The sequence below is a fragment of the Neolamprologus multifasciatus genome, chromosome 10 (genome assembly GCF_963576455.1).
Source record: "Neolamprologus multifasciatus chromosome 10, fNeoMul1.2, whole genome shotgun sequence".
Classification (NCBI taxonomy): Eukaryota; Metazoa; Chordata; class Actinopteri; order Cichliformes; family Cichlidae; genus Neolamprologus; species Neolamprologus multifasciatus.
The window spans coordinates 7,463,344-7,484,206 of NC_140448.1; the positions used below are offsets into that span (position 1 = coordinate 7,463,344).

The 20,863-nt window shown below is 40.4% G+C and overlaps 2 protein-coding genes across 3 annotated transcripts in view; one reads left to right on the forward strand and one right to left on the reverse strand.

Annotated features, from left to right (window-relative positions):
• Nucleotides 1-264: 264 nt before the first annotated feature.
• On the reverse strand, nt 265-5,652 carry hpda (4-hydroxyphenylpyruvate dioxygenase a). The gene is made up of 14 exons (XM_085174787.1): nt 5,548-5,652; nt 5,298-5,324; nt 5,018-5,080; nt 4,601-4,705; nt 4,467-4,509; nt 4,279-4,361; nt 3,335-3,424; nt 3,133-3,239; nt 2,790-2,867; nt 2,356-2,518; nt 2,183-2,254; nt 1,951-2,073; nt 1,744-1,860; nt 265-594 (listed from the first exon to the last, which is right to left on the reverse strand). Exons 1-14 carry the CDS (start codon nt 5,548-5,550, stop codon nt 481-483), a joined length of 1,188 nt encoding a protein of 395 aa, XP_085030913.1. The 5' UTR covers nt 5,551-5,652; the 3' UTR covers nt 265-480.
• A 1,534-nt stretch (nt 5,653-7,186) lies between these two features.
• Nucleotides 7,187-20,863, forward strand: part of mtmr4 (myotubularin related protein 4) — a 45,495-nt gene continuing 31,818 nt past the window's right edge. The window contains exons 1-2 of one of the 2 annotated variants that reach the window (XM_085174783.1): nt 7,187-7,295; nt 12,312-12,416. In XM_085174783.1, coding sequence (XP_085030909.1) covers nt 12,414-12,416 — 3 coding nt within the window. In that variant the 5' untranslated portion in view covers nt 7,187-7,295; nt 12,312-12,413. Of the gene's footprint in view, nt 7,296-10,215; nt 10,730-12,311; nt 12,417-20,863 lie in introns of those variants that run through there. The other variant, XM_085174784.1, reaches the window with a different exon arrangement.

A 20,863-nucleotide genomic window follows, 5' to 3' on the forward strand; every position in this document is an offset into this window, starting at 1 on the left:
TTTTTTTTTTTAATTTATGTACATATCATGGTGATTTTTGATTATATTTCTTTTGAATTTCTGTAGTAATAGTGGTGTGTCGTACAACCATAGTACCTACACACATAGCTACGTACAAAGCTAACTGTCTCCTGGCTGTGGTTCAGCATGAAGATGTGAGCATGTCAGTCTTCACAGCTAACCCTCCACAATAAAGCATAGCAGTGTCAGACTATTCCTTTAATATTTGAACCTCTATTTACAAACCACATATGCCAGCCCACATGAACATTTGTTTCTTTATTTAGCCAAACACCGTGCAATCTCCTGACAGCTAAAAGCATATCTGATAACACTCTCAGCTTGTCACACTCAGATATTCAACACTGCGTAAGTGTTTGCTGTGCTGCAGTCATGGTGGGTGTTGTCGACCGCCTCTGAAACGTACAGCCGAGTAGATAAGAGTCCCAGTGTGGCTTGGCAGCATCAGACGTCAGCGGATCAGTAGAAGGCTTCGGCCTGCCCTTTGGGTGTCAGCACAGTGAGGTTGCCCCTGGCGTCTTGGTCGTTCTCAATAGCCTCAAAGAGAGACTTGAAGTTTCCTGCCCCAAAGCCCTGGTGAAAGAACAGACACACACAGATGGCTAATTACCCAAAGATCTACCTTCTTCTGTGTCATTTGTTATGGCTCTAGGGATCTTCTCTCAGACAACGTTCAGGGTGTTTAACGCTTTGATGTTGGATCACAAATGGTACATAAATATCCTCCCAAGGTTCAAACATCTCCTCTGTGACAGCAAGCTGCGCTCACCGGGCGCTCGCAAATTAATCATGTAAATATTTTCACAGATAATCCAAAAAACAAAGATCAAGTGTTGGTGGTTCCTCTGAGAAATTCTTTGCTGTGGTTCAGATGCAGTTTCTCACTTTCATGCATTGTATCCACATCTGTAGACACTGGAGAGTGACAAGATGAGCGTGTTCTGACAAGCAGAACGGGCGCCAAGTGTTATGAATTGAGTGCCACAGGGTGCAATCCAATCCAGAGATCCCCCTCGCTGTGAAGCAGTGAGCCTTTTAATCTGCATCTATGACAGATTTACTGAGCTTTTACAAGTACGCTGCTCTTGTAGTGTTCATGCTGGGTGGGAGCTGTAAACAGGTGTTCTTCCTCAGGTTCTTGAAGGTGGCAGAGGCATGAAACAGAGCCCTAGGCTTGTAAATCCCACCAGTAAAGGCTAGATTACCTATGCATACTGGGCACAGTGGGCAACTGTCCCAAAGGTCTGGTCCCTTCAAAAGCCATATTTCTATTCAGTAAAAACTTTATCAGAAGTTTGCAGCATTCAAAAGCTGCATCACCTGAGAGAGAATTGTCAACATGTGGTTTCAGTGGTTTTAACTGTGTTTTATGTGTTATATCACATCGCTTCCATCTTTTGATATAATTACCACGCAGAAACTCTTTGAAAATAGATCATTTACATCATAAAATGTCCCAAAAATAGTCTAAAGGACTATTTTTAAATATTCAAAAAGTCAATAACCAAAAAGTGCCATAATGAAGCAAAAAAATCTTCAAGTAAACTGTGAATTCGGTCCAAAAAAACGTATTAGTCAGAGTTAAGTTGTGCCCAACTAAAATATTTGCCCTCCATACTGATGGGGTTAATACAGATGTGGTATGAGAGGCCTTAGATATAGCAAAGCCCTACTCTCTGTTTATACAAGTTATACCAGTAGACTGCCTAACTGGTCACTTACAAAGTGGTTATGTCTCTGAATGACCTCCAGGAAAAGTGTTGGTCTGTCCTGCACAGGCTTGGTAAAGATTTGAAGGAGGTAGCCCTTGTCATCAAAATCCACTAAGATTTTTAATTCCTTAAAAAGAAAAACAAAATATCTTTTAGATTTAAAGACACAAAGAAAAAAGAACAAAAAAAAATCAGCCATGCCAAAAGCAGTCCTCACCTTTAAACGGTCAAGGTCTTCAATCACTTTGATTTTGGCAGTTTTGAGTTTCTTCCTCAGGGTGTCGTAATATGTGTCAGGTACTGAGAGGAACTCCATCCCTCGGGCGCGCAGGTTCACTATCTATTTAGTGACAAGAACAGAGGGAGAAAAAAGACAAATCTAAAACAGGCCCTGCAAGCATGAAGCTTCAAAATAGCCTGGAGTTTTCCTGCTAATTACACAGACTCACAGATTCAATAATGTTCGATGTGTTGAGGGCGATGTGCTGAACACCTGGCCCCCCGTTGTAGTCGACGTATTCCTGTGAGGACACAACACAGGACATCACACACACACATTTTTGTATCAGACCCCTCGGGCTGCTGGGATCCATGTCACAGAGCAAACCTCTGAAAGCCTCACCTGGATCTGCGACTTCTTTTTCCCCGTGGCAGGTTCGTTGATTGGCATCTTAATGGTCTCTTCGTAGTTTGTGACAACTATAGACCTCAGCGCGCTGTACTGTGTGTGGATCTGCTTGTCATCGATTGACCAGAACCGGTGAAACATCAGACATTTCTGGTACCTAGAAATTCAGGAATACGAGCTAAGCAATACTAATCATTGGAGCTAAAAAGGAACTACATTTCCTCTTGTTCCTTCTTTCTTGAAGCAATCTTTGAATTTTATGGAGAAGTCACTTTGTATGAGGGCTTGTTGTTTGGAATAAATGCACCAACATTTTCCAGCAACAGCGGTGGAGTGACTGCTTGTGGTGTTTGTTTACTTTGTCCTTTTGCCCTGTGTGTCTGCTGCACCCGCAGCGAGTGTACGTGCACTGGAGACAGGAGACCTACCAGTCTGAAATTGGCACCATTTGGTCATCTGGCTGGTTTCCCACAATGTGATCGATGAAGTTCAGACCTGTTGGTGGACTTTGAAAGAAAAGAAGAATAAGCAGTCAGGCTGCTTAATGATATACAGATGTGATCAAAATACACGTTTTGTTGTGATTTTATGATAATCTTTTAGTCTATAATTCCACAGAAAAGGGAAAATGTGTACTAAAATGTTATCAGGGACTGACAGTGGTGAAATCTAGATTCATCTTACTTCTTCCATGTGTATGCACAAAAAACACCAGAGGGAAAAAAAGGCACAGGTTGTAGCAGATGAGGTGGTGTTGTGGGAGAGACTCACAGATTAGCTAACAGGGGATCTCTAAACAGAGGCTCTTTGTAGCTCGGCAGGAAAAGGCCCTTGTAGGGACTTAGGTACTCGATGAGTGTGTGTGTGGTATCTCCATACTGAGGACAAAACATTTGCACAGCATTATTATTGGCTTTCAGTTTCTTCAATGTATTTACACAGGGCTTTCTAATGTGAGTCACCCTTTATGTACCGTCTGAATCACTGCAAACTTGACCCTCCCATGGCTGTCCTGCTCCACCCAGGGCTCCTTGACGACCACAGCTCCTCGCTCCTTGGCCGTCTGTCATTGGAGAGATGTCAGGATGGGTGTAAGATAACGGGAGTTTGAAACAACTGTGTTTCTGTGGCTCCTGGAAGCCCTCCAGTGGCCAAAGGGAAAATATCTTCCTAAGAAGCTACAAAATGGTGGTTCAGAGAGCAAAGGCTGTTGATCCCTGCAGTAAGTGCGCGTTGATTCGGTATCTTTGCAGCCACCTGATAGTCCACACGGCAGTTTATGTCTTGCCTGACCTTGTCTGAGGTAAAGAGAGTTCACACGAGCAGCTAAAGCTCAAGGCTGCAGTAGGAGTTGTCACAACACTGCCTGTTTACCCCAATTTCAACACACTCCTCACCCCATGTCAGTATATATAGTATGAGGTAAGAGGATTAAATCTCAGTCACAGAAGTGAGCTAATGTGAGCACAGTGGAGCTCTAATTATTTACTATCTCCTAGTATTATTAATATGAACCTCAGACAAACAGTGGATCAGTGCAGCTACTTTATATTACCCAACTTTTGTCACAAGCATGTAAGTTTTTTATCTTATCTTAGTCTAGATAAGCGGAGACTGAAACTAACAGATAAAAAATGAAACAAATTCCCCATCACTGTCTCTTTATGGCTAATGTTGGTTTACCGTGTAGAATTATCCACAATCGCGCACCACAACCAGTTGCACAGTTCAAGGGACACAGAAAAACACGGAAATTTAGAGTGTTGTACTAAATTTCTGTGTCCTTCAGTTAAGCCAACTGGGACAGGGACTATTTTAACCCCACAGTATCAAAAAGTTGTTGTTGTTTTTTAAATTTTATTTTATTCTCACGCTAGAAAGATTTAAAGTTTATCTGAAAACAATCTGTCATCTTACCTTGAATAAGAAGTCACAGTCCTCCACTTGGAAGGCAATGTCTTTAACTCCGTCTCCATGTTTAACTAAGTGTTCTCCCATCTCTGGGAGGCGGGGGGCAGAATATAAATGATTTATAAAGCAGAATATAAATCATACCGTCATGTCACCTTTTTTATAATCTTAAGTGATCTGATGAGAAAACCTGCCTTCATTTCCAGGATTCAGAGCAGATTCAAATGCAAATATAATCTGTGAGGAGAGCAGAGGAGTAGTTATGTTTTTGCACTGAGGGTGAGATCTTCTGCCAGGTTGAACACTCTGTGAACGTTACTGTTCGTACCTTATTCTGTCTGATGACATGTGACACCACCTCTCTGCTGCCAGACTCCAAACCCTTGTAGGCCAGGGGCTCGAAGCCCAACTTATCACAGTAGAATGAGGCTGCCTGTGAAGTAACCACACTGTTAGTCTGATGAAATCTAACAATGCGAGACATACTGAAGCTAGGACATGCCACAGTGTAATGTGTAGTCTCACCTGTATGCTGAACAATAATCCACAATAAAACTGTTTTTACTGATTATTCTGTTTATTTATTTAATTAATTTGACATTTTATTTTTTTTGGTGCAACCAGCTCTCTGACCTGTATATGAGTCTGTACAGGCTCAAAGTCAGCTCACAGATGGATGATACGGTAAAGATTTGAATAACTAACAGTGAGCTTCTGGTCATGTATAGAGGGTTTGGATACTGACCTGTTTGGCGTTGCCGACCCAGAAGGTGATATGATGGAACCTGACAAACCTTCCCCTTGCAGGCTAGCAAGTAAAAGCAGAACTCAAGATTGACATTGGAATGTGTGCAAATTCTTCAGGTGACAAGTAACACAGTAACCAGTTATAATGGGTAGTTTGAAAATAACTCTGGGATGGTTTATTTTTTCCTGCACCAATTAACCAGCTGTGAATATTACGCAAAAACACAGTAGCACACATAACAAAACATCAGACACCACAGAGAAAATATTAATCTCACCTTCTCTCCTTTGTCTGTGTAGCTTGTCTAAGAAGAAGGAAAAGAGGAAAATCATAATAGCTTCATTAACACGCGGTCAGCAAAAACCTGCAGTCAACTGATCTCGTATTTCTAATGTGACTTAATTGGTTCTTATCTGCTGAAGAGACCATTAGCTCCACAATTACTCAGCTGTGGGAAGGCCCAGAGTCCCACAACTGACAGCATCTGCTCATTATAATTGGCTTTGATTATAGTTGAGTCTCCTTACCATACTGCGATTTCAGATGGGGCTTTGCTCAAGAAGAGAAAGATTGGAAATCAGGGCCAAGCCAAAAATGAGCAGATAAGTACTGGCCTTATCACCAGCTGTGATTGGTCCTTTGGGGTCTACACCCACCTGTCCACCTCCTCGCTTCCTGAAACTTCGGCAGCAGTGACCCAGGTTTTGGCATCTGTCCTGTCATTTTTGTGTCTAATCAGTGTCCAGTCCGTACTCATGCAGTCGTCATAGAAACATAGACATAATAAACAAAGCCAGGGAAAACATTACAGACACAGATCTTTTTCTTGAAACTAAACTTGCCACTTACCACTGAAATAAACAGACAAACTTTTAAAAATGTATTATTTAACTGAGGCTGATGAAAAGCTAAAAAACAATCATAATGCATCCACAGTGTGCAGAACTGAACTGGGAGTTCTGCACTAAGCAAAGATGCGGTGTTGTTAAAGGTGAGGATAAAAATATTCCTGAGTTTCTGAAAGCCCTCTGTGGTTTCTGACTTCCACCACCAGAGGGAGCAATATTGCCGGACAAAATAAGCACTTTCTGTAAGATTAGTTTGTGCCAGCTTGGATGTGATGTGATTTGACTTACTGTCTCCATACATTGTGCTAAGAGTCAGACATTTACATGTTATACATTTACTGAAAACAGATTTTCACTCAGTTTTTTTTAATTTTTGCATTAAGGTATGTGGCAAATAAACCATCCCTTTAAACAAGCATATACTGTAGTGTTTATTTATCGATCTAGTTATGTATTTATATATATGCTTGTAGTGTCTTGGGTGCTTCAGGATAACTGTGCAACTAACTAGTTGCATTGGTCGCATGATTAAAGGTTTTAAGTGTAAATTTAAAGGGTTGGTTGTTCACGCTACAAATTAATCAATACTTTCTAATTATTCTATTTATTGAATTAACCATATTTAATATCAGATATCAAATATATTCCAATATAACTCACATCTTACAGTTATTTATTAGATTTATAGTGTACATGCTTACACTATATGCAAGAGAGTAATGCATTGCGCAATCTCAGTCTTACTGTTTACTCTACTTTAACGTAATTGCATTTTTATTCTGTTTTGTTTTGTTTTTTTTAGTTATTCTCACCCTATTAGGCCTTGACTATGCGCCTGTGGCACGTATGTTTGACTATTTTGTTTATTTATTGTAGACTATACAGTTTTTATTCTTTATCCTGCTGCTGTAATACAACAAGTTCCCTCGTGTAATCAAAAGTTCCCTCGTGTAATCAATAAAGTATCAGTTTATTTATTTAAATAGCTATATTACAAATAAATTATTTCGTTTGATTTCTTGTTTTAAAGATAAATCATCGATAGTTCAGTTAAACAACCAGCTCAAGCGTACATCTCGCGTGTTCCGCTAATGTGAAAACCCTGCTATTTTCCAGGTGGTGTGTGTCTGTGTGCCGAGCTCACGTACTGCACGTTGTTTGTGTGCCTCCAGTTGGTGCCGCGCTGTGATTTTCTATTGGTGCGCTTCAGGAGTGTAGTGGCACCTGGTTGGCTCTGCTGTGGGCGTGTTTGACCCGCTGGCTTGTTTGCTCTCAATTCTCATTGGTTGGTGAGAATTCTGCAGCGTCGTTGGTCTCCTAGTGCTCGGTTACCTACTCGATTATTGGTTGCGGCTTTTGTCATCGGGCGAGAATGCGGAAGTCGTGCAGTCTACTGAGTCACCGTTGTGACAGCTGATTGTTTCTGAGTGAGTAACTCGATTTAATTTTTTAAAATGAAGTAACTTCTAAATGATATATTGCATGTGACATGTTCTCAGGCCGTCAGACTTGTCTCGAACTTGTGGACCTTGAGCGGTTTTGTCGTTTTTGTGGGCAAATGAGCGAATTTTAGTCACTAGCCTGTGTCAGTGTTGCTATCCGGTAGCTAGCACAGTGCTAACATTTACGCGCACACACGCACACTTTCGGTTCACCAACTAATTGGCTCCTAGTATAGTGCCAGGCTGTGCTGGGGCTGTGGTCCACTTTCACTTTCACCATACGTTTTTTTTTTTTTTTTTACTTCAGCCTCCTCGTCATCGGTTAACACCTGTTGTGTTGTCGCCAGTCAAACCGGTCACCTGACATTTAAATGGAGCTCACAGTCAAGAAAGCTGGAAATTTCTAGACCGTTTATGATCAGAGGACAAACACCCCGGAATCCCCCACTGTACTTGGAAATTATTCTTATACGGAAAGTAAAACCGGCTCCCCAAAACAAATGGCTCTTATTGTTGTCACTTCCTGATTTTTTTTAAATTTCCCCTCAGTTTCCGTCAGAGCACTTTTTTTTTAATTAGCAGCTTTACTACTCCTATGGAGAAGTGAAGAAACTAGTACCTAGCTTTTCTTCAAAATGTACTTCTGTAGCTCAGTGTTGCTTTTGTTTCGCTAGCAGTCCACAACCTAAAGGTATTCATTTTGCTGTCACACGAGTCAAAGACAAGATGCTCACAATGCTGTTTTTGGTTACTAGATGTTTGTCCTTTTTGCTTGATGTAAAGTGGACATACAAAAGCTCCATATTTTTATTCTTGGCCTGCAGTAGAGTAGCTTTACGGGATTCCATTTAAAATGATTCTTATTTATAATACTGGCCCTTGGGATAAACTGAGGGACTGCCCCGTCTTGAACAAGCTGCTTTAGCTCCCCTGCCTTTAAGCTAACTCTATTCTCATTGGTGGATCATGCAAACAAAGAGTTCAGTGTTTGAGTTAACTATATTATGGTTATCTCATTGCTATGACATAATAAGGGGCCAAGAGCAAAAAAAACAACAACCCTGAAACAGAGTGTTTAGAGGGAGAGTGTTAAACATGAGGTCCAGGGACCAGAATTGGCCAACAAAAACTCCAATCTGGCCTACTGGACAGCTTTGGGTAAAATGAAGGACGGCATAAACTTTGGCCTTTCAGCTGTAACTTGGACAGGTTTTCCTGTTGATAAATACCTCCCACATGGCCATTCATACTACACTAAAGTATTTAAGTAATAAGAAGTTAGTAGTATGTGAGTAAGGTTAACAGTGAAATAATCTACTGTTTCCGTTTTGTATTTTATTGTGTGTTTTTAAAAAACAAACAAAACAAAACAATGGTTCCACAGTTAAAATAAATAAATAAAATGGTGCATTCTCTGTGACGAGAAGCCTACTTAGGATTAAAGTGGGATGCGTTTGGCCCATCATGTGAAATGAGTTTGACCTTTCCGAATCAGAGGAATGTGAAGCCTAAGCTTCTGGCTCATAGGGATTATCTATGTAAAACTTTGCTCATGTTTAATCCACATCTTTAATGGTAAATATTTGACAGAAAATAAGGGAGAGCGTTACTTAAATTTGTTTTGTCAAAATTATTATCAGGTTGTCTCTTCTTGAGTAGCTTGTAGACATGTTTGTGATTCTTGCATGGAGCTTTTTTTGTTGTTTGGTCAGTTTAGTTTTGATTTGGTCTTTAATTTGGAAATGGGTTTTGTCTTGATTTTGAGTAATTCCAACTGTAATGATCAATTGTGAAATAGGGCTGCAAAACTGGACTATTTTCATCACTGGTTGAGCTGCAGATTAGTATAAATTTTGTTGCGTTGTGGAACATGGCAACATAAAAATTTCATAATTTTGAAATTCCAATCCTTTAAATTATCTTGTTCATTTGACAAACAATCAGTAATCCAGAAGATAATTTGTTTTCAACACCCAATAATCTTCTCAGTTTTGAGAAGAAAACAATTGTGTCAAAAGGACTGACTCGTTTTTGTTTGACCACCTTATTGATTAATGAATGCATTTCTGCTTGGTTGCTGTCATTGCTCATTCCAAATTTGAAGGACAAGAATTAATCAGATTTATGTGTTCAACAGCATACTGCAGTATACTTCAGTTATTCCTTAAATGTGTCCACAGCGCAGAGGACTCAAAGTAACAAATGATGGCCTTGAATGATACATACTTCTGTTTCCCCATTTCACGACACAGTTCCTGATTTCATCCCTTTTTTGAGATCTTGTTACATAATCTGTTTTTGTTAACCAGAAAAATTCAAATCATACCACCCCTTTAACTAATATCAACTACATACTATATAGTTCTTTGACTGTTTTTAACTGAGCAGTGTCTCAAAACAGCATTGGACATGCATAATCATGCACATTTCAGAGAATAGGTGTGGTTTGTACCTGGAATTAATTGTGACATCACCTCCTTATCTTTAATATCAAAATAAACACTGCCGTTTGTGGAATTTCAGTTTTGATTTCCAGATCAGTCATGTCAAACATAACTCACCATCAGCACGACATTACCTGAGCTCAGATGCTGCCTTCAGGGTAATATTTGTTGTCACAAGCATTTCCCGTACATTGGTGTCAGTGAGTGAGAAGGTATTTCAGCACAAATGTAGTCGGTGTTTAGATTTACAGCCTGCTTGCTTTCAGTTTCACAACCGGGATGGTACATGCTAACATTGCTGCACTCAGATTAACTGTAACTGACATTTATATTTAACCCTCAATCTGCTTTGAACTATTTCTGTAATATTGTGGCTCAAATATAAGTTTATTTAATATATAGCTTTAATTTTTTTTGAATTAATAGCTTTATTTAATAGTTTTTCTTCTAAATGTGTTTGTTTTTTGTTTGCTTGTTTTGTTTTGGGGTTTTTTGTTTCTTTTTTTAAAGCTTCAACCAATTCAAATCAGATTTCAGTTTTTGTTTAATTAAATCTCATGGGGCTATTTATGCTGAGTCAATAGATGACTCACATTACCTGAAGAGCAATATTGGACCCTTTTCCTCTCCTGAAAATGGTTGCCTGCATGTGATTTCTGTATTTATTACTGATTAGCAACAAAAGCAGTCCCTTCTGATCATGAGTCACGAGTTTGTTGTAGGTGGGTGAATTGTTAAGAGTGTTTGTCCTGTAGTATGGCTTCTTTCACTTTGAGCAGAGTGGGAGGGAGAAAGAGTAAGCAATAGAGACAGAGCGTGAGAGGGAGGGAGGGAGGCGTGCCATGCACTGGACTACAACCAGTTTGTATTTGGGAGACGGAGACTGCTGCTACTCTGCAAAACTCTTGAGCTTTAATCAACCCCAAAAGCTAGACAGAAGCTTAAAGCAAAAGTTTGATTCGATACTTTGAACAGGTAAGAGAAGTCTGCTTTGAGACAATTTTGAGAGTTGAGTAGTTTTTTGGTGTTTGGTTTTTGTTCTTTGAGCTTTGAGCTGTGTGCAAAAGGGGGTGTGTCGGGTTAAAAAAAAAAAAGCGGTGTAGGGAAGTGAGATGAAGGCACTGCACAATGAGAATCTAGTTCAAAGCTGGGTCCTTGCATGCAATCACTGTGTTGTTAAAGTCTGATTGTTTACCCAAGGAAGTGAAGGCTCTATGTTTTGTCTCACTGCCTGTGTGCCACTCTTTTCATAGTAAACTTCCACTGAACATAGTCGCTCCCTCCTGACTTGGCTCGTATATGCACAGGAAGTAAGAGTGCAATATCAGTGTCACTTTTCATGCAGTCATTAAGTGTTTGTTTTCAGGGCAGTGCTTTTTTTTTTATTGTGTACAGCTGCTGGATCATTGCCTGTCGCTGTACCAATATGGCACACTGTCCAATCCAGGTGCAGCAGATTCAGCCCGCTTATGTTTCTGCAGTGTTGAGATGTAAATGAGTTGTAGGTTGTTTTCTGTGACAAATGCACATCAATACACAGTCACTGTAGAAAATACAAACCTACAAAGTGCAGATTTGTGCTTACAGATGGTGTTTACAGTGTCCTGTCTGTGAGGTGGTTTAGAAGCTATTAGAGGATACGGACATTCACCTCAGCACCTTTTTTTGTTTTTAATGATTTTGGTGGAAAGAAAAGTCGCAGAGTTTGGTCATATCTTCTGTCTAGCTCCCGTGTTGTTATCTGTTCGGCTGCTGATAATCTTCAGAGGAATGTTGAGTTTGCATTTCCTGTAAATCAGAGCTTCTCCCCTCTGGCCACGTCAGATCTGCACCAAAGTCTCTTTCACGTTGTCAGACAGCACACATGTGCCTGCGTGCATGTGTGCCGTGTTGTTACACTGACTTGACCACAACTGGAGAGGGAACTTCTTGACCCAGGCAACCAGTTAAACTTGCATGCCTGACATTTTGTGAAGAACTCTTGGGCCACGAGGTTTTGTGTTGAGTCATTTCTGTAAAATAAAAGTATATCCATACTCAACTTCCTCAACAGGTTTATTATTTTAGTGCCAGCTCCTTATTCTGTACTTTGGTCCAAGACGGTTTGAAATCCGGCCGTTCACACCATGGCACACATTCCATAACCCATCAGACCGTGGCTGAGGGGGTTAGGAAGCGCATCTGTGACCGGAAGGTCGCCGGTTCGTTCCCCGGGCTCTCTGTCCTGGTCATTGTGTCCTTAGGCAAGACACCCTACCGCCCTACCCCACCTACTGGTGTTGGCCTGAGGGGCCGATGGCACAATATGGCAGCCTCGCCCCAGGGCAGCTGTGGCTACAACTGTAGCTTGCCTCCACCAGTGTGTGAATGTGAGAGTGAATGAATAGTGGAATTGTAAAGCGCTTTGGGTGCCTTGAAAAGCCTTGAAAAGCACTATATAAATGCAATCCATTGTTATTATAACCAGATTATAAAATAACATATATATATATATATATATATATATATATATATATATGAATATGAAGGTTGTTGTTTTTTTTTTTTATGTTGGCAGGAGGCATCGCTGTCCCGACAGAGCCCAGTAGGAAAGAGGAGAGGGAGGGATCTGAAGAGGAACACCCACCCAGACTCACTGTCTACAGCACTGGCTGACAGCATGGTGAGCCAATCACACTCCTGACTCCTCACTATTGTATATGTTTATATGTACTCTGCTGCAGATGCCTGACTGCTTTTAAAACAGGTGCCAAACTCCCTACATAATTTTCTTCATGGTAAACTGGCAAGCTGGGACTTTACACTCACACAGGAAATGGCAGAATGCAGTTGCAAGCCAAAACAAAGCACAGACTGTTGCAACACATATAACAATACACAACGCTAAAGCAGTTTTGTAAATGCCAGTTTCTTTAAAAAAAAAAAGTTTGGACATTTCCTTTTATACTGTATCAGTTTGCATTTCTGACCACTTTCAATCAGAAATACAGAAATGTTAGGATTTACTTGCAAACTAAAATATAGCAATGAAGCAGTAAAACTGAAATGATTTTGCTGCAAACAACAGATTTCTAAGCTCAGCATGTTTTACGTGTAGGAAGCCAGTGCATTAGTGACTCCAGCTGGTTCTTAAAGGTGCCCATGGAGAGATATGGTGTAAAATCCCTTCCCAGTCTTAAACAGGGACTTGTGGAACACTATTTAGAGTAGCTAGGTGAAAGTAGATCGTCCTCTTACAGAGTCTCCTCGCCCAGACACTAGTTTTCTCAGCAGGGATCCAGCTTCATTGGCCTGTTGTTTAGTCCTACGTGTTTCTGCTTTCATGAAAGTGCTATGTAGCACCTAACAGATGTTACAAGTCTTTGATGTAGCTTGTTGCCACGTGGCCCTCGTACAACTGTGTTTTGGAATACACTAAAACCTGTTGGCGTCCTATTTACATGAAGGAGCTCAGCGCATTACACGTGGCATTTCAGAATATGAGAAGCACAAGTCCTGAACAAGGCAATGAGCATTTAGTTCTCTAAGAGCTGAATGCTCACTCTCAATGTAGATTAAAATGCTCTTAGTGTAGCCAAGTGGTGAAGGTGTCTACTTCAGTAAATGCTGATTATCTTCTGTTTGCCCTCTAGTGGATACTATTGGCTACTCATTTCTGTGGTTTAACTGAGACTAAATGGTTTCTTTGTGTTATGTAAGGTCATAACAGTAATTGGTATAAAAAAGATGGAGGTGGAATTGTGCTGCTTCAAGCTTCTACATGCATTTTTGTTTTGAATCTGTTTTTGCTGATTCTCACATTTTGCGGTTCTTTGTCTAATCGCACTGCAGATGTTGGCCTGAGGGTTTTAATTCTATTTGAGTACAGAAAATTTAACACAGATCTGAGACTATTTGTGGATAACAGTACTACATGTATTTGAAATGAGCCATGCGACTGTGTATTTTAGTCCTAATTTAACCTGATTAGTGAGTACAGCATATTATTTTCAGATGTTAAGACATGCAGAGCTTCTCAATTTAAGGAGATCCATAACCTTTAGGAGTTTAAGTATCCAGTATACAAAATGCATTTGTAATTTTCTTTTTTTTCTTATTTTTAATTAATTGCTTCATCATAGAGTAATTTAGGACACCCTTAGTCACCTGATGGGCCGTCTGCTTGTGCCTTGTCGGGCAGTGAATGGGCTTCAGAGTAAATGGTGCTTTAAAAGAGCGGGAGCAACAACCAAATGAGTGACAAATTCCTCTTGAAACTAATGGGAACCACTTTTATGGGACAGACATAGGAAGTGTAACAAGAGGATACATATCCCAAGGTTCTGGTCAAATGGGTCCACAGAATGTCACTGTGGCTGGATGCCCAACTCCCAGCCTTTTTATGGGAGCCTTGTGCTTAATTGTTGGCATAGCTGATGAACAAACAATGTGCCCACAGGAGCATACAATGAGGATGCAGTGCTTCGCTGTCTTGGGTTGAAGAGTGTTTATGCATTTATAGGAAAGGTAACCTCTTCTTGGTTTGGGTGTGGTCAGAGGTATGCGCTGCATGAGTAATCAAAGGCTCAAACTGTTATTAGGTGGCATGAATGTTTCAGATCAGCCTAAGCAGTATTTGAAGTACAACTGTGATTTACAAATGTGTACATGATGGTAGTGTTCAATCAAATATAAAATTGTAATCGTTACTGTACATGTTAAGAAACTACATTAATGGGACCTTTTTAAGTTGCCCAGTGGCCACAGTTAGGGAGGACAGATGGGAGTATCATTACCTTTTTGAGCTAAGGGTTATATTCTCAGGTGGGATTGTGAGACAGTTGTTCCTCAGGTAATATGATCGTTTTTAATCCTCTATGTGAAGCAGTGTTTAATTGCTTCCCAGCCTTGAGCTTGCTTTTTTTCCGTCCACTGAAACAAAATGGGAAATATTGAGCTCATGTTGTTGTCCACTCATGCTATTGCATTGTTAGCAAGATAATGGGAGCACGGAAACAGGTACAGCAGGATTGTTTTTACTCTGCCTACACTGCGTGCATCGTAGTGCTACTATATAAGGGTTGTGCACAATTGGAAGGCAAAGTTAATGTGGCAGCACTATGGAAAGCCACATGATGCTCTCACTTAGGGTTGTAGTTAAAGCGAGGGCTGTTAATGATTTGAGCGCAGCCCTACTTGAAGGCACCTTTGCCTCAAACCTAATCTTGGTTAGGTTAAATCATTCTGGCTGGCTGTCTCCGGTTCCTCATTCCTACTTTTCATTCCATTCAGATAATTGTTAACTTTATTTTTTGTTCAAAGCTTTGCGTGTGTGTGTGTCCGCAACACTTCCCATCAGAGCCTGCTTAGCTCAATCTTATTTAAGATGTTGCCTGGCAGCCAGTCAGACGTTACTCTAGTGACAAATGTCAGTGAAATGTACGGCCTACATTTATATGCCTGATGAATTCTTTTAATGTTTGTAATGGATCATATTGAGCTAAATACTTGTCCAGACTGAAGTCACACTTCCAAACACTAACTGTACACCAAACCCCCACACCTCCTTGTTACTGCTTCACTACTTAAAAATTACTTGTTACTTAAGTTTCAAGTACTTTGATTACGTCTATGAAAGGCATCCAAACACATACATGTATTTACAGAAATACTCAATTTCTGAAAACTTAGCTTCATTTGGCCCTCCTTCCCAATGCTTCGTGTCTTTTTCATATCCTGCTTCTATAGCTGTGTGTCAACATTGTAGGCTGACACCCTGCATTGGTTACTGGCTGACCTCCTTTCCTAAAATACAACCTGAAACAGAGGAGCCCAAATCTGGTGCTCACTTCTACGGCTGGTTCAGCCAGTACTGGACAAGCAGAGGGAGAGAATTTATAGCTCAGTATTTGGACTCTGGACCAGTTAATGATACATTAGTCAGTAGTGATCCTAAATACATTTATTTATTTATTTTTAATGGCCATAAATGAACTAAAAAGAGCTTCACAACCTGCTCAGTGAACCGATGATTCAAAACTCTTGGTTGTATATACTTTTTTTTTTTCATTTAGATATTGCCAGTCAAAAAATAACCAGGTTTTAAATAAATACATTTTCAAAGATGTACATGCTACAGTTCTAATATAAGATTTAATGATGAGTCAGAGCAGCTGGAGATCTTTAAAGTTCAGCTAAGCTCATAAAGGGAAAGCCCCCTACACTCACAGGGGTAATGAGGTATCAAACTTATTTGGGACTTGAGTAGGGATGGGTATCGAAACCCAATTCTTGTTGAGAGGTTCCCACTCTTTCAATTCCTTGGAATTGTTTGCCATTTTTCGATTCCCCTATCGATTCCAGTCGCCCGAATGATGTCACCACGTTGCGGAGCGTCATTTACCTGGCAAGGAACATGGTACCTAAGCGGCTCAAATGCTGAAAAGTTTGGTTATACTTTACGAGAACGGATGACAACAGGGCAACTTGCAATACTTGCAAAGTAGATATTTCATTTAAGGGAGGAAACACTACGAATATGCAAAAGCATTTGCTCACAAAACACGCAATAACCTTAAATGAATGTCGTGTTTTTAATTCTGCTCCGGACTCGTGAATCTCAACGCAGCAGCGGTAACGTTTGCACATCCTCTCCCGTTAATGCGGCAGGTAAATAATCAAGTAACAGTGCATACTATGTTAGCACGATCTGCCTTATTACAAAACCTGCCATTACTGTGCATTTAGGTGACCATGATGAGAGAGACAGACAGTCTGGCTGGCTCAGATGCTGGCAGTTCTCGCTGCAGTCTACCGTTAGCGTCTCCTTTCAGGCCAGGATAGACGAATGTGTTTGTGGTCAAAGGCTTGCACCCATTTGCCACAGCAGATGCCCCCAATTTTTGGTAAGTGAATGTGTTTAATTGTAGGCAGGGACATTACTGGATATTCTTGTGTAATTGCTACAGAATAATTTATGTTATACTTTGTTATTGCTACAGAAGAATATTTATTTTATTATTTTACATTTACAATTTTTTTTTTCCTGGGGACCCTGTGACACCCCATTGAAGAGCCGTAGGCTGTGGATCTCTTAAGATCTCACTGTTGAGTTTGTAAGGCCATGTTACTCCTAAATTTCTATCTTGTTCAAAGAGAAGATATAAAACAAAGTTCTAAGCTAATCGACCTTAGTGTTCTCCTTTTTAAAAAAAAAAAAGAATCGATAAGAGAATCGATAAAGAATCGTATTGTTAAACAGAATCGAAAACGGATATCAGAATCGTGAAAATCTTATCAATACCCATCCCTAGACTTGAGAAGTCTTAATCATTGGGATTTTGCCAAAGGAAAGAAATCGCTTTAGACTGAGTTGCTAAGCAGACATCAGAAAACTTAGTGTAGCTCCTAGAGTGTACCACCTTCTTCTCCAAAGCCATGAATGTGTGATAAAGCTACAGTGAGAGGGGCACGTGTTTGGGCTTAGCTGTACTGTTGTATTTCACTTCTTCATTCCACTGGTGGAAAATAAATGTAGTGGGCCACAGTTTCAAACCGTGACATGCAAATGGTTCTCTGTAAGGTTTTGTTTAATTTATGGAGGTGGATCTTATAGCAGCAGATGCATGCTCCCATTAACGTGATGAAATGGAAACCATTCTGCACACAAGTAGATTGCATCCCTTCTTCTCTGCTTCCTTTCCCATGGTCTCTACAGACTGTATACATTACATTAGATAAAGCTTATAGACCTATATAGAACAGAATAACCTAGAATAATCTACTGCATTGATCGATTTAATATGTAACCTTGGGCAGCTTGTCTATTGTTGCATAAACAGTGTCATGGACATTGAGATCTTCTTCCTATAAAAGACTTGCAGAAGAAGCCAAACTGTTTGATGTGCAGGGGAAATATGATTGAATTCCAAGTGGGAATGTCTTGTTTCTACATTGTCAAAGTCTGTGAAATCACCTTAGGCATTAATTCCAATATCATGTTGGACCTCTCCTCCTTGGCTCTTGACAGAAGCGGTCACACTTTCTCCTTCTCCCTTATATTTCCTGCTTGGCTTCTCATGTCTTTTGTATAGTCTCACTTATTCTCTAACCCTAAGAGAGTCTCCCAGACTTGTTCTCTAAAAACATAAAGAAGAATTATGGATTTGATCAACTGGTCCCTTCACGGAATTGACACCCTCCTGGGCTTGGGAGAGCCCGATTGTTCTACGGAGACGTTTGCTGCCAGATACTCAATGGTCGGTTGCGTCGTGTGTCTGGCAACACTCTCGATGGAGGACTTTGAATGACATCTACCAATTCTGAACTACAGTAACAGAGTTCTGGCTGATTGGAGCTGGCTCGGACCTGGCTTATCGAAGAATAAGAAGTGGCTACAGCTGTTCAAAATCCCACAAGGCTGGCCGACATGATAGACGATGGGCAGGGCTGTGAGTGCTCAGACTGTTTTTTTTTGTTTTTTGATTTTTTTTAACGCAATATGGATAAGATCTTGGAGAAGCTCATGGCTCTGCTATATGGATAACATCTTGAAAAAGAACAACGGGAATTGAGAGACCTGGTGGCCAGTGACGGACATTAGACCAAATTGGAAGCAGTTTGTTCGCACTAACCAAAACAACCACCATCTTCATCTCATGTGGTCCCCCTGGATGCTCAAGGCAAAAGCTGACGGGAATAAAAAATTCTCCCTAGATCATGTCTATTCAACTACGAAGTTAGTTGGGCCAGATTTTCAAACCGAGGAATTTATCTGGGCCAGATATTTTTTTTGAAGCCAGTAAGCAGCAGATCATGATCAATTTCAAACCCACACAACTGTATTGAAAAACAAGTAATTTTTTTATTCCTATTCCCCTGTAAATCTGGTGACCTCTCACAAATGCACACCAAAAGGCCCATTTAAAAAAAGGGAGCTATAACTAAACTATTTTTGCACATTTGACATAATAATAATAATAATAATAATAACAAAAAAACATTTTGATAATTCCCTTTCAAATTAAAATAAATATTTCGCTGACCACTCACTTTTCCTGCCATGGATGGAGCCCCATCCGTCACAAGTGTACAGACACGCTTCATATCCAGACCATTTTCCTCAAAAAGAGCTTAAATCTTCTCAAACATTATTTCGCCAGCTGTGTGTCCCTCTAACGGTAGTAAGCCGACCAATTTCCCATCCAAAAAACGGACATATACGCACAACTGTGCATTATCAGTTCTGTCTGTGATCTCCTGCTATAGACATTACATCAGTTTTCTTCAGGTCATTTAACAGCATTTCAAACTCCTCTGACGCCAGAACTTCAACTCTACGAATATTTGAACTGTCCTACAGGGGTACGTTTTTAATAGCAGATGTCACACTTACTTTAATTTTTTCATCACTTTTCACCGCATCCACCATGGCCAGCATGCTGTATTTCACTGTTTCAGAATCTGTGAAAGGCCTTTTCTTCTTCGCCAAGAAGCAAACACGAAGGGAAGATGCTGCAGCTCTCTCTTGGGCTGTACAGGACCCTCACCATGGTAGTACAACTCCGGCTGTAAGATTATTAAACTCGGTAAAATGAATAAGTATTTGTCAGTCCAGACAGGGTTAAACCGACAGTTTTCATTGTCAATTTTGCGCTTTTGGAGTGAGAAAGACATGCTGTTGTCGCATCATATATTACTATGATTGTTTAATATGTTTACATCACGGTGCATTGTGGGTTAAATATTGCTAGGCTACTAGGAGTGTTGCATTCACAGTCTACACTGCACTGTAGGAATTTTTAATTTTTTAATTTTTTTAAAATTAATTAATGAATTAATTTTTTGCATTTTCTCTGTGTTTCTGCCAGGACCACAGGCAGGGCCACTCGCATGTTGCTTTTGGGCCGCCATTTGAATAGGCTTGCCCTAGATAATAAGACTGTTTGTTATGACTCTCTCCCTCCTCATTCAAGGTCACCCGCGTCGACCAAAGATTGTTGACTTTTGCTTAACCGGGTGAAGGGACACTTTCTCTCGGTTGAACACGGAACACACACACACACACACGCACATATACGCATGTACACTGACACAGACCTACACTCACTCCCTGTTGGAACGCAGTCTGGGGGGAGTTCTTTTTTTCTTCTCGACTTTCCTCATGTTGTGCATTTTCCATTGTTGTTAGGTTCCGGGCCACTGCTCGTGCGGCTGACCGGCCAGCTACCTAGCCTGACCTGTCTCCCCAATGTGATGTTTGTGTATTGTATGTACGATCGGGAAGGATTCCAAATGTTAACGCTTAGAACAATTCAAAACCTAGCAGGTGTCAGCATGGCAGTTGTAAGCCCTACTTCTGCCTCTGAGGTTCAAGTTCTGGCCACTAACCGTTGCAGACAGCATACTTTACTCTCTGCTTTCAAAAGCCTAGAACTATGTTGTTCTCTTGGTAGAGAGATAATCAAAATCTAACATTGCCAAAGTGGTGCTTAAGCACGAGAAATGTTGACCATGCAATGACCCAGAGCCAAGGACATTACCACCAATTACTGGGCTTCACATGTATTTGCTGCAGATGCATTTCAGGCTACATTCTCTCACTGATATTAGGACACAATCCACTGTTATCAAAATTATGTTCTCAAGGCAGAAAGTAAACAAATTTAAAGTACATATTCTATATATGTACACACAGTGTATACAGGATTGCATCTATAGTTTTATGAAGCTGCCTGTGAAAATGTCCTTCTGTGTTTATAAATGTGTTAGAACTGCTTGGGTGCAAATGTAACAATATTAGGGATACCTCCCTGTTAAAATACAGACTTCCTGATCATATTGTAGCTACTAGCACACTGCATTACAACCGGCTTCCTAGTTTCAGTTATATCCATCCAATATCCAGGCATATGTAAATGTGTGGACCTCATGATCCACGGTTTCAGCATTGATTTAACTTCCTTTGTAAAGCCAGTGAATAAGACTTATGTCTCTGCACCAGCTGTACACTGTCAGCTGAAGCAGTTCACTTAATACACTTGTGTTGATGGTTTCTTTACACAAATTGCACTTAAGGGCAATAAACATTTACCTCCATGTGGAAATTCATCCTGTTAAAATGAGGCAGCA